At 42.0% G+C, this 13,182-nt stretch overlaps 1 protein-coding gene across 5 annotated transcripts in view; it reads left to right on the top strand.

The window, feature by feature from the left end:
- Positions 1 to 13,182, top strand: part of CAMSAP1 (calmodulin regulated spectrin associated protein 1) — a 1,201,485-nt gene that overhangs the window by 643,262 nt on the left and 545,041 nt on the right. For all 5 annotated transcript variants that reach the window (XM_069609553.1, XM_069609551.1, XM_069609554.1 and 2 more), the window contains one exon: positions 9,288 to 9,391. In XM_069609553.1, the coding sequence (XP_069465654.1) occupies positions 9,288 to 9,391 (104 nt within the window). The remainder of the gene's footprint in view (positions 1 to 9,287; positions 9,392 to 13,182) is intronic.

Here is a 13,182-nt window from a genome sequence, read left to right as displayed (position 1 = left end):
TATTTAGACGGGCACTACTCAATGAATTGGGTAATTTATTCATTTGAGCAGTCAGTTATGTTACGCCCTCCCTATTTAATTCAGAAATGGAAACTGCAAGGCAGTATGAAGAGGGAGTTAAGCAAACTAAAGGTGCTAATAGGGACAACTTGTTTTTTCGGTTAATTCGAAATGTTGGGTTCATATGGGTTCACAGTTCATTGTCAAAGATGCTATTCCACAATATAGATTCAACCAAATTGGCAACTTTACAATGCCAACTCCCAATGCTTAGCTCCTGAAATCCCCTGCATAGAGGTTACTATCTATCTTTAGAGGTCTACCTGATATTATTGAAAGAGACCCATCTCATTCTGCATTGTGAGTGCATGCTTTGCAATAAAAAAAAATATTATTAAGGGAAGACCCTAAACCAGAAAGGAAAGTATGGGACACCCTTTTAAAAGAGCTATTATTCTGCAAAGTAATAGCCACTTCTATAGTTAACTATCTTAAAGAGAATGACCATGGGGATGATAACGGGGAGACCTCTATAGGGACAATATGGCACGCAATGAAAGCAGCAATTTGAGGTGGAGTAGTGTTATATTGTGACATACAGAAGTGCATTTAATGGCAAAAAAAACAGAATGATTGGAAACCCAGGTCCAAGAAAAGGAACGAGAAAACGCCAGAGTTCTTTTTCTGGAACCAATTCTATTGTCCCCAACAAGAGAGGTTTTTGCATCTCTGAGAAGCTCCTTGGATGATTTTTGGAGCTTTGGCAGTGAACATAATAGCGTAGCAGGAAGGGCCAGATAGAAACCCAGATGAATGATGTTCAACACCCAATCCTCTTGTGTGATGTTTTCCCACTGATGTAGGAATTTTGCAATTCTTCCTGCTTCCAGGAATGTGTGCTTCTTGATGTAGTTCGGAGCAGATGGTTTGTACATCCCTGAATGCAAGTCAAACAGACTTCTTTGTAGCCTGTGATTCCGATATTGAAGGTGTACTGCTTGCTTTTATCTTAAGCTTGTATGCCCATGTCTTCTTGTGATATTGACCTCCTAACATCAAAGACTGCATTTTTAGTGTGCATTACTCCAGCAAGAAGAATAGGTGAGCTTCGGGCTCTGTCATCAAAGGAACCTAATCTGTTTTTCATAGGGATAAGGTGGCTCTTCGTACAGTGCTCTACTACTTACCAAAGGTTTTTATCGGAATTTGACTTTAACCATGACATTTTCCTTCCAATTTTCCATCTCAGACCACACTTGTCACCAGCTTTACATAATCTGGATGTGTCATGGACTATAAAATTTTATTTAGAAAGGCCCAAACCATTCAGAAAACACTTATGGTGGTCTTACTCCTGGTAATAAGGCTGCAAAAGCTTCTATTGCCAGGTGGGTTGTCTTGTGTATTGCAAAGGCTAAAGACGTGAGAGGGCTTTCTGCTCTGCAGAGACTCTGGGCTCTTTCCACAACAACCAAGGTAGCATCAGTAGCCTTTATTAGGCACATCTCTATTACGGAAATGTGTAGGGCTGCTACGTGGGCTACCCTTCTTGCGTTGTGGAAGCATTGCGCTCTAGATGCATCTACAAGGAGAGGTGCTACTTTTGGCCAAGAGGTGGTTCGCAATTTATTTTCTTGATTTTCGTATATGCTGTCTCCTCCATCTTTATTATTATTTTTAGTCTGGTCCAAACCAGTTGGGAAGGAGGGGGAGAGCATGACAGAGAAATGAAAAATTACCTTCACAGTGATTCACAACACCCACCCATCCCCAATAAAGCATATACTTTTTTAAAATTCTTTTTATCCTGTTAGTCTTAATTTCTGATAACAACCATTCAGTGTCAGCAAGTGCAATTAAGACTGCATTGCAGAATCTGGTACATGAATGAAACCAACATTCCAAACTCCCACCCACCCTTTACGCACAGGTTCATGAATGATTGACTGTCAAAGGAGCTGTATATGCATTCGCTCAATCGCCTAGCTAGCGTCCAAGCAACTTTTCCAACTCCAACTCACTTGCTTATATCATGTAGGGTGGGTTCAAGGGGGCTTGTCGTCAGAAGGGTACAGTAAACTATCTAGTAGGGTCCACCATGCTACTATCCCCGCCAAACTGTTGTCTTTAATCTCCAACCCAATTTTCATCAATGCAGGCAATACTGCTATCACCCATTTCAAGAGGTCTGATTCCCAAGTAGAAACCAGTGGCCCGGAGGGACTGTACCACGACATGGCTATGCTTCTTTTTGCCAAAACGAATGCCAAGTCAATCATTTTCATCACAGGTTTCATAGATTTGCATCTAGCTAACAGTCCCAATAGACACCTGGAAGGTGGCCATGCTTGCTATGTGGCCCTTATATCCTGGATCTTTATTTTTGTTATAACTGCACTTCAGAAGAAATGTAACTTTGGGCAGAGCAATGTCAAATGGAGAAAGGTTGGTCTTGTCGAGCTGCATTTGGGGCAAGTGTTAGGCTCTAGAGGCCTCATCTTATGTAATCAGGGATTATGTAGGTCCTTTGGAGGATATTGTATTACATGAGCTTCATGCAGGCATTACAGGAAACCTCTTTCATGTAGGAGCAAACCCTGCACCATTGTTCCTAGTCCAACGTCAAGTGCAGCCCCAAGTCTTTTCATAATTCTAAATAGGGTACCTGCCAGTAAAGCATATACTTGATCACAACCACAAATAGGCGAAAAGAGAAAAAAAAACTGAAGTGAACAGGCATGGCGGTTGGTGACATAGGGGTGAAGGGTGGGACTGGCTCATGGAGGGACGCACACGCCTAAAAGAGCCCCGTAACGTTGATTAAGTTCTTAAAGAGGCAGCTATCTTTTGAAACCAGCTTTTTCTGGACGTGCCTGCGAATGCAGGCAACCCCAACCAGTTGTGAAGGACGGAGAGCAAGGACTAAGAGAACCTCAATCACCATGAAGGTAATTTTTCATATCACAGGCCCACTTTTCGGGAATCTATGCAACAGACCGGAATCAATTATAATCCCATATTATAAAAGAGGAATTGGAACATGCAATTCATTCTATGCGCAACATGAAAGCTCCTAGCCTGGATGGGTTTACAGCTTTGTTCCATAAAATATTTGAGGCCCAACTAATTGGCCCAACCGTGTCTCTATTTAATGCTATTCCAAATTCCGGCACAGTTATGGAATCAATGGGACAACCACCTTGCAAACCAGCCTTCCGATGCGATTCCTACAGGCCATTAAAGATTCTTAATATAGATGCTAAAAAGTACTCTTAAGGGCCTTGCTACTAGATTGATGTTGGCGGTGCTCCAGATAAGTTTTGGAAGTGGCAGTATTTTACGTCCTATTTTTTTAAGTTGGTAGTGAAATTATTTTTTGGGGAGTAAAAATGTCGAAAAGTGGAAAACGGAAATGTTTTTGTAATAATAATTTCTTTGAACCTAGTTACTCGTGTACATTTAAAGATGCACGTTTACTTCTTCTGGTCAGGCAGTTGTAATAGTAGTATCTTCCTGTGGTGCTATGTGCACTACTGGTCCAAACATATCCCTAGAGCAGTGTAAACAGGGGCACCTGGTCCTATGTGTCTGTTTCCTATTTTTTATTGCCAGTATTTATATTCCCTATTTTTATTTTTGGGGAGTATTTGTCTTTTTTTGGGAGTAAAAGTGGCCGATACACCCCTTATCTGTAGGCCTGGATTTGGCCCTTTTCTCGCTAATCGGCCTAGATTGAACTGGTTTCATTAGTAACCAGGACAATGGGCCTAATTACGAGTTTGCTGGTAAAAAAAGAAAAATACTGGCATGACGGTGCTTCTGTGTCCTCCAGCTCCAGTACTGCTAGTGATAATGGTAACGTTGTGGTTTTGGGAGGGGTATGGGAGTGGTCCTTTTGTGCTATTGCACTGGCCATTGGCCCTACCTGTGCACATTTTGTGCACCTGTGGCATGTTTGGACACACCAGGATCCACTTAACGCCTGGTACGCGATGCTGGTGTTTCCGGCATCAATTTCACAATATAACCGGCATATACATGCCGGTAGTTCCATTACCGTGCACCTCTGAATGTGACCTTAGTTGCACCATGCCGGTATCAGACACAGCTGCCGCGTGTCACCGCAGACACCGGCAACGGTGTTGCTTGGTGCTTTGGCTCCCTGAGGATGCCGTTAATACCGGCATTGCAGCTTGGACTACACTGGTACGGAAAAAGGTGCCAGTACGGATATACCAGCAACGCTATTTCCGGACCGGTATACCTGTAATGAGGCCCAATGACTCTTCTGGTCTTAAACGAAAAACAAATCCTTTTATAGGGAAAATTGGGACGTCATACATTCAACCTTATAATATTTTGGACTCAGCTCCACTTTCCTCACCTATATAAAAGCACATTTTGAGAACCCTTGGTTTAATGATTTCTTCTCTGCTAAAATGTAAATATCCCTGGGAACCTGTACCCCTTTCACTGCTGAGCTTTTCTTTAATAATGCACCCCCTTTCTAAAAGAATAGGCGTGAACCCCAAAGTGCAGAGGAGCAAAAAGGACCATGATAAGCACAGTCACCCTTTATGCGAATTATGTCCTTTGAACCATGACAAATACAAGTTAAACCCGTCCTGAGGTCCTTAAGGAGCTTAGATCATGCCAGATCACATCTGGGCTCCAAATCAGTTAAACTAAATTCATGGATCTGAAAATCTGAAAAACCCTGGTTAATCTGGAATTTTTAAGACAAAAATTGTGTTCCAGCGTACTATGATAGGGCTACGCTATTGGGCGTAAAGCTCACACCTTCTCATGGGATCATGCTATTTTCACCCCACTTCTTAAAGAATTCAAGGCAGACCTGGCTAAATGGACGGACAATGAGATAGCATGGTTTGGCCATATTACGGCCATAACATGAGCATACTCTCCTGGTTGCTCTGTGGTTGCCGCCCTTCCCATTAAAACTCCTATTTTCACCTTTCGGCATTACTTAACCAAATGTTGAAATTAACTTGGAATGGACATAAACTGAAGTGTCAGCAAAACCATATTACTCTCAAACCTATTCAATGGCGACCTGGGCTTTCCCAACCCACTCAGATATTAAAAAAGCAGCAGAGCTATCATATATAATGACTTGGAGCAAAACTAATACCCCTGGTCGGAAATGGACCAATCCGTGACTAAAGTATACATCCCGGTATTGACAAAGCTCTGAAGCAAACGCTGTGTGCTCACTTAACCTCCGCTTGAATATCTCTTTTATTGGGATAAGGCTATTGGATGATGGGGGTGAACAGTGGGCTTGGGCCCAGAATTTCTCATAATGGGAAATCTGGAGTTTTCTCATGGCATGCATAAACATTTCAGAGAATGGCTACACTGAGGCCTATCTGAAATAACTCAGCACGTCACCCGTCCTACCCCGCCCTTACTTTTGCGGATTGCAAGGCTACAAATGACCTTTCTGAAACAGAACGATTCTGCTAAATTATCAGGCATTGCATTTCAACCCCAAAGGCCTGAGTGGCTGGTATGCGTGCACCAACAGCACTAGAACCAACGATAAAAGACACAGCACTAAAAGGCAAGGTCTCAAAATGATATCGATTACTAGACCGATTTCATCCCTCCCAAAAGTTCCCGTTTATGCAAGCATGGGTAAAAAGGTCTAAAATAAGCATCACAGAACACTCCGAGTGATATTTGGAAAAGGGTTAATCTTCCCATTGTATTTCTAGCAGAGATTGCGCTTTTAAAATCTTATACAGGTGGTGCATGTACCAGTCACACCTACATAACATTAAAGCATCACTATCACCCCTATGTTGGAGAACATGTGAGGAAAGAGGCAATATGAGCCACACGTAGTGGTCTTTTCACAAGACTAATGTCTTTTGCAAGGAGCTCCTCTTACATATTTAGTGGCAATCTTGGTATATAAAGCAGAGGTCATATATCCTTTGGGGGAAATTTAATTCACCTTGATTACACGCCGCTTAGAATAACGGTAACAAAGTGTTGGAAATATCTTGGACGCCCAAACCGTGATTTATGGTGGTCCAGGGTATGGGGTATAGGGCCCACAGAGAAGAGAAAAGCTCCCCTCAAGGCTGCCTCCCTCGGTCCACTCAGGAATGTGCCCCTTTACATAACTATTGCATTCATTTTTCCTCAATGGGTCATTAAACCACCATTGTTGAAATATTTTCACATGACATTATCTATGTGTATAAAATGTGATGACTTGATCTAAGCGATACCAGGAAATACCCTAGGTCTGGCTGAGCGCACTAGAGGGCCATTTATACCAGTGAGAATCAATGTGCCCATATAGAAATTGAATATGTGAACTTGAACTTTGTAATTTAATCTTCTCCTGTTACTATATCACATTTTTTACCTGTACGGAAAAAGAAAGTCATGAAAAAAAAGAAAAGATGCCTAGGTAGTAAGGATATAGATTGAAATCACCAAAAAGAATGGAATTGAGGTAGTCCCAAAAGGACAGAGGGCCATGGGAGCGATAGATCATCAGGAAAGTAAAAGGATGGGCTTTGGAAAATAATATTCAATGGATGAGAGAAGTGAGGTGAGTTACTATGGTACAGAAAGAGTGATGGAGGATAACAGTCCCACCACCTCTGCCAGATTGATGAGGGGACAGGGAATAGTTTGTCAGGGAGCTTGCAAGCGAGCCAGAGAACACCCTATCCGTTGGAAGAAGCCAAGTTTCAGTTTTGTAGAGGAAATGTAGATTGAGTCGGAAGATTGTTAAGTCCATGTGACATTTGTTAGAGTGATCAGGCATTCAGGAGCCCCATGGCGGATAAGAGGAGAGCTGGAATGAAAAGACAGCAAGGAATTAAGAGGGCTAGAAATAAGAAATATTCATGAATGGGGGGGTATCTAATATTGCGAAGAGTCCAATGTAATGGAATAGAAGCAAGCATAGGGGAGAGAAAAAAAAGAGTAAAGCTGTGAAAAATGAAATGCGGCTGAGTGTGTAATGAAGGCTGTTGATGGGTAGAAAAGGTACACAAACGCGCTCTCCTTGGAAACAAGACAGTGTGGAGCAACACAGGTTCAATCTTGGGGTCAGTGCTTAGAAACCTCGGTATTAAGCACGTTATAAATAACCAGTGATAAGAATTATAATTAAGCCTTATGGTCGGCCTTATATGTAGGCTACAACTTGGAAAAGGAAGCTGCTGTGCGTGGTAGGTAGGGTGTATTATTCTTTGACATGCGATGGTGTCAACAAAACCATACATGGAAGTGGTGGTGTCTCCTGCGGCACCCGGTTCCTACACTCTGGATGAGTAGGTGCAGATGTGAATTTACCCTCATGATGTCCAGTCCCTACCTGGTGAGTCAATCCTGCAGGTGTCAGGGATGATCTGTTTGTGCCTGTTCTGCTAGGTAAACGCACGGGTCAAGTATTGCGGAGTCCTAACTGATTATGCAGCTCCGGGAGGGCAAAGAGGCCCATGAAGTACAGTGGTGGCCCTACCAGCAGAAACAGAGAGATTGGGTCTGCTGCGTTTCTCAATGTCTTCCATAATCTCAGTGCGTTTCGGAGGCCCTATTGCAGCGAGTGGCATACGTAGTGGCCATAATAACATCCAGACAGAAATTGTGGGGGGACAGTCATATTGGTAGTAGGGACTTCAGGGGTGCATTACGAGACAGGTAATATTTATAAGGGGGCATGCCACACAACCCACCCTCTCCCCCTCCAAAAGATAATTTTGGAATCCATGTAGAAATCTAATTGCCACAAACAAATTCTGACGCTGGAAAATAAAGCTACCGATACATCCCATACACTTATTGGAACATATTAGCCCAATAAACTGCACATTGCAAGCATTAATATACATAAGAAGGATACTAGATCGGAACAGTCCAGTATCTTGGTATGCGCATCCTGTGGCATTAAGAACTATAGGACCTTCTCAGAAGATAGTTTTACAGTAAAAGGACCTTTACAAATGTTGTCATACTGATACATCTGTTGACTTAATTCCACCTCCCAACAGCCCCCTTCAGTAAACCATTTTTTAATATAGGTCTAGATTTTCTAGATATTTGCTGCTTTTGAAGTGACAGTAAATTGGTTACCTGGAACGAGTTCCTTTCTAGTCTGAGCCAAGAGTCTGTGAGAAGAGTGTTGTGAACATGGCGTTAAGCCCCCTTCTATTCTCAGTCATTCATTTATTTTATTTTTCAAACAGCAAAAAGCCTCCTTGCTTCATTTTCTAGGCTGTGCCGTTTTGGAAAACAGGTTTTTTGTCAACTTCCAAACTTTTTTGTAGAGCTCTGCTGACATGCAACAAGACACCACAAATTGTCTAGAACCCTTTGTTACCCTCAGTGCAAATGCTCCCTGCAGCCAGCTTCTAAGGCATAAGTGTGTACTATGAGCCTAAAGTACCTTTGCTACCTTTTCAGAAACACTTGGCCATTGTTGTGCTCCGCAGGGCAATACCCTACAATACAATGCACGCTTTCAGCAAGATTTCTTGCAAAAGCACCAGTCATCTCAGATATCCCCGCAGAATTTCTTTTCTAGATGACTGTGAGCGGCCTCTACAGCCATTCTCATGCTATTTGCTGCTTTGTTTTCACACACTGGGAATCAAAGGGGGGGGGGTGCAAGTTAATACTTGCCAGTTCCAAAACCTCCTGCTTTCTTGAGTCTAGTTGCAGTGCCATCCTACTGTTTACCACTTTGAAAAAGGTGTGATGGTGGGCCAGAGGTGGGAGGATGCTTTACAAATGCAAATGCAGATTTAGTGTCATTGTTTAGCTTTAGGCACAGTTTGATTAATTTTAATTCCCATACAATAAATGGCAGTATTCCCACAAATAAATAAAGGTGCTTCGGATTGTTTGGGAGATTTTTCTTTGGCCTTAGTTGCAGGCCCAGATATATAAACCTATCCAGGTTTATAGGATGCTGCTCTGAATTAACTTGGCTATCCAAGAGGTATTATGGCTGAACCATGAAGGAACTCTGCAGAAGGTGAAGGTTAATTTAAAGTTTCATTGGACACGTTGGATAAGTACACAGTAAAGGAAAATAAGTCTAGTTTTAAAAATCTAATTTTAAATATTGTGCTAATTGTATTGACTGCAGAATACAGCAGGTAAGTAAAAGTCACTTTTCTGAATTTTAAAAACTTTTGCACAACCTTTTGCTTTTGGACATGCTTAACTCTTTAATCTACTGCTGCCATTTTTCTTACTAACGTAAAATAATTTTCTCCCTCTCAAATATGTATTAGTTATTTGCTCAGTGGAAAAGGGGGTCCTGCATTCAGTCCATCCCATCCCTTACTGCCTCTGCGACAGAAGCAGCAGAAACAACTTCAAGGAGAGGAGAGCCCAGGTACGTGTTTTGCAGCAAAACAATGTATTTGGTAACTTGTTTATGTATCCCACATTCTGCCTTCATTGATGTTCCTCTCTTCAGTGTATCTTTCAGCTATTAGACGCAATTGAAATCTTGTCAATCTATACCAGTTTCTAAGGATGCAACACATGCATCTTATTACAAATAGCGAAACCTTGCTGACAAGACAGACCAGGATTTTCAATTTCAAGGTGTATTTATTATAAATGACAAAAAAAAGTCTGACTTTCCCCACTCTAGGGGTTTCCCAACCTAACACAACTAAACTAGGGTACTCGTCGTCCGTTGTAAAGTCCAAAGTAAAAGTCTGTCCTCATTCCAAAACTAGTCCACATTGACCCTACCACATATCCTAATGGTTAATTTGTATTCTTCTTGCATTTGCTGTATACTGCGAGCATTTGTTGCATACTGGACTTCACCTACCGCAGATACCAGCGGTAACTGTTGGGCAGTGCCCTTTGAGCCGCTGGCTCATTCCTACATAAGTGCAGGCAGCGCTGAAGTGGCGTGGTTGCGCCGCGTGCAGCAAACGCACAGCCTTTACTCTGCTAGATGCTGAAATGGAGATCTGCTGTAATTTGGATGAAACTCAGGATGCATGCAAACCGAGGATTCAATCTGCAGTGGGTAATGTAATAGTTCAATCTTCTGACTCATGTGGTTAACTGTTTAGGCATCCCCGGGTTTTCCCACCAAAAATAATGACAGTTCCTTCCTCCTGGCTCGGGCAAGTATTAAGAGTCTGACTATCTGCCAGACCAACATGATTACTAACATTTTTGCAGCATGCGAGTTAAGAAGGCTGTGTCACCCCAATCCTCTTGAGATTGAACTTTCTGAAAAGTTGCAATGCCTGGGTTCCAAACGAAGAGTATTATCAACACAATCTCTATTGACAAAGATCAAGCGCCCTGTGTGTCACTTTTGCTTCCTTCCTTGGTTGTGGATTTGAATAGTCCGTCTAATAAAGCTAATATTAGAGTTGCTGCTTTAGAAGCCCTTGACACATGTATAAATAGAGTGACAGGTTATTCAAACAATGGTGATAACTGTTTGTCAATGGATAACGCTGAATATATGAATGATGGCGCTGTCCCTCCCACAAGGAGTCATCTCTATTAATACATGGTGTACCACAGTATTCTGAGGATATTGGTATAGTTTACCCTGCTGTTATTGAAGAGAACTTACAGAGTGCATCTGAGACTGGAAGCAGGCGGGAGAGCGTCTCGTTGGCCCTAATTTACTCTGCTTTGAAACAAATGGTCACAGTAATCATTCATAAATGTAAGGCTATTGAATCCACTTTGAAACTGTATAGTACTTTGTTGGAAAACATTTTCTATAAAGCCGTTGGTGGTGGCTGCATTGGTTGTAGTGGCCTCAAGCCAATTGTTGCTGCCTCATTGGATGCTTTATTATAATAATAATAATATTTATTAATGTGATATAGTTTAGTACATACGTACAAACTTTACACATATTCCAACATAAAAGAAAATACAAATAAATAAATAGATATTCATCATCATAAAATCCTATAATCATATAATATTTCAAAATGTACAAGATTTGCAGCTATACAGCCTCCTATAAATACATAAATGAAATACATGAACATCTTTGTTCAACTCTGCTCCTTAAACAAGTATAGATAAGAAGAGGAACAGACAAGCATGCATGCATATTTCCTACTACATTATTATTATTCCAAGGTTCCCTCTACGATTTAGTTGTGCACAAGCAAAAGCATCCCGCCGCACCTGGAATAGTGCTATATGTAGTTTAGGGTTAAGGGTATTGACACACTGTATCCAAAATTCTGCTTGCTCTATAGATTCAGAATTATGCACAAATCTACCTAGATGTTTAATACAACTAGCTCTCATCCCATTGCACGATGTTAGAACATGTCGAGCAGTTTCAAGTTCATTGGGCAATTCACATATTCTACAATACCTCTCCGTTTTGTCTAGGCCCATCTCCTGACCCCTGGCCGCCAATATTGGGAGATGGTTAATACGAAGGAGTAGAAGGAAGCGCCTCAATTGATCCGACGGGCAGAGGTTTAAATAAGGCTGCGCCTTCATAAAAGTGTAGAGAACATGTGAGACAAAACTGTAACTTTTCAGCCCTTCAAGGTGAATATAATTACATTGCCAGTCCCACAACTTGAGACGATACTCAAAATTGTTGAACATGCACTTGTTTTCTCGACCCCACTCCGGCAGCCAACAGGTTTCCTCACATAGTTTATTCAGCTGGGTTTCAAAATTTTTCAGCCTGCCTGCCTCCATATCCCTGCTGATACAAATAAGAAGGCCGTTCACAGGGTCGTTCTTAAGACGGATGTATAATTCCATCCGTTTTTTCAAAACCATGGACCTGAGAGAACTAATTCCTAGTTCCAATCTAATCAAGGCCATGGGTATACACTGGGGGAGGCCAAGGATTTTCCTCCAGAAATTACCCTCAACCAACTGTAGCCATCCCAAGTTCATATTGTAGAGGGGATCAAGCCCATAGGTAACCATCGGGGCCAAACATTGGATATACAACTGTCGTGCCGCCTATATTGAGAAACCACTCCGTTCTCGCGTGAATTTGTATATGAGTGCTGTGAGTTGTGCCGCTTTTGTTCTGCGCAATTGAATACAGGTGAGATAATTTCCCTTATGATCAAATTCGACACCTAAATATTTATAGCTGGGGGTATAATTAATTTCAGTCACTCCTATCATCATGCGAGGTCTGGCTACTCTTCCTGCCGAAAACAGTAATAGATTTGTTTTACTGATATTGATCACAAGTTCATTGGCCTCAGCATAACCCCATAATTGTTTTGCAGATCTTAGGATCCCACTAAAGGTATGATCAAGGATCACTAAGTCATCCGCATATGCAAGCATGGGGCAATGACTAGGGCCAATCTTTGGTGGGCAGTTGTTGATTCCCTGTAAGCATTCTGGCGCATCAGATACGAATAAGTTGTACAAAGTGGGGGCTGTGACACATCCCTGCTTAACCCCTCTAGTCTGGGGAACGGGTTTAGTCACTGCCCCAGAATTATCTAGTCGCACCTGTACCGTATTATTTGTATGTAGGAGTTCTAAATAATAGAGTAAGGTTTCAGGGCAGCCTAATCTCCTGAGTTTCTTCCATAGGAGAGAACGATTCACCGAATCAAAAGCAGCCCTAAAATCTATAAAGAGTGCATACTATGGAGGATTAGAATGTGTTAAGGCCTTGATTCTGAGTGTATTCATTATGAACAGATTATGGGTGGTCGAGTAACTTGCCCTGAAGCCACTCTGGAATTTATCCAATATGCCCGCACTCTCCACCCATTTCAGGAGTTCACTAAGTATAAGAGCAGCAAATATCTTGCCAGTGCAATCCAACATAGACAATAGCCGATAGTTTTCCGGTTCGGTTCTATTGCCTTTTTTAAACACAGGTATGAGGATTGCTACCTGCCAAGATGGTGGTATTTGGCCCTCGTACAGAATCTTCCTAAATAGTATTTTAAGTAGGCAGGCCCAGAAGAAGGGATTTCGCTTCAGCACCACATTGGAGAGTCCATTCGGCCCCGGGGCACGGGACGACTTTAACTCTTCAATTCTGCTTTGTAGCTCTTTAATAGTCACCACAAAAGGGGGAGACTTAGGTTTCATATACACAGAGTTGTTAATATTGTTACTAATCCCACCATTACGCTTTTCCAGGTAAGCGGCCCATTCACTGTTACCTATAGGGTTGACCAT

Source organism: Ambystoma mexicanum, chromosome 8, assembly GCF_040938575.1.
Source record: "Ambystoma mexicanum isolate Mex_15411 chromosome 8, UKY_AmexF1_1, whole genome shotgun sequence".
Taxonomy (NCBI): Eukaryota; Metazoa; Chordata; class Amphibia; order Caudata; family Ambystomatidae; genus Ambystoma; species Ambystoma mexicanum.
The sequence above is the reverse complement of the archived record's forward strand: the minus strand, read 5'-3'. Positions and strand labels throughout refer to the sequence as shown.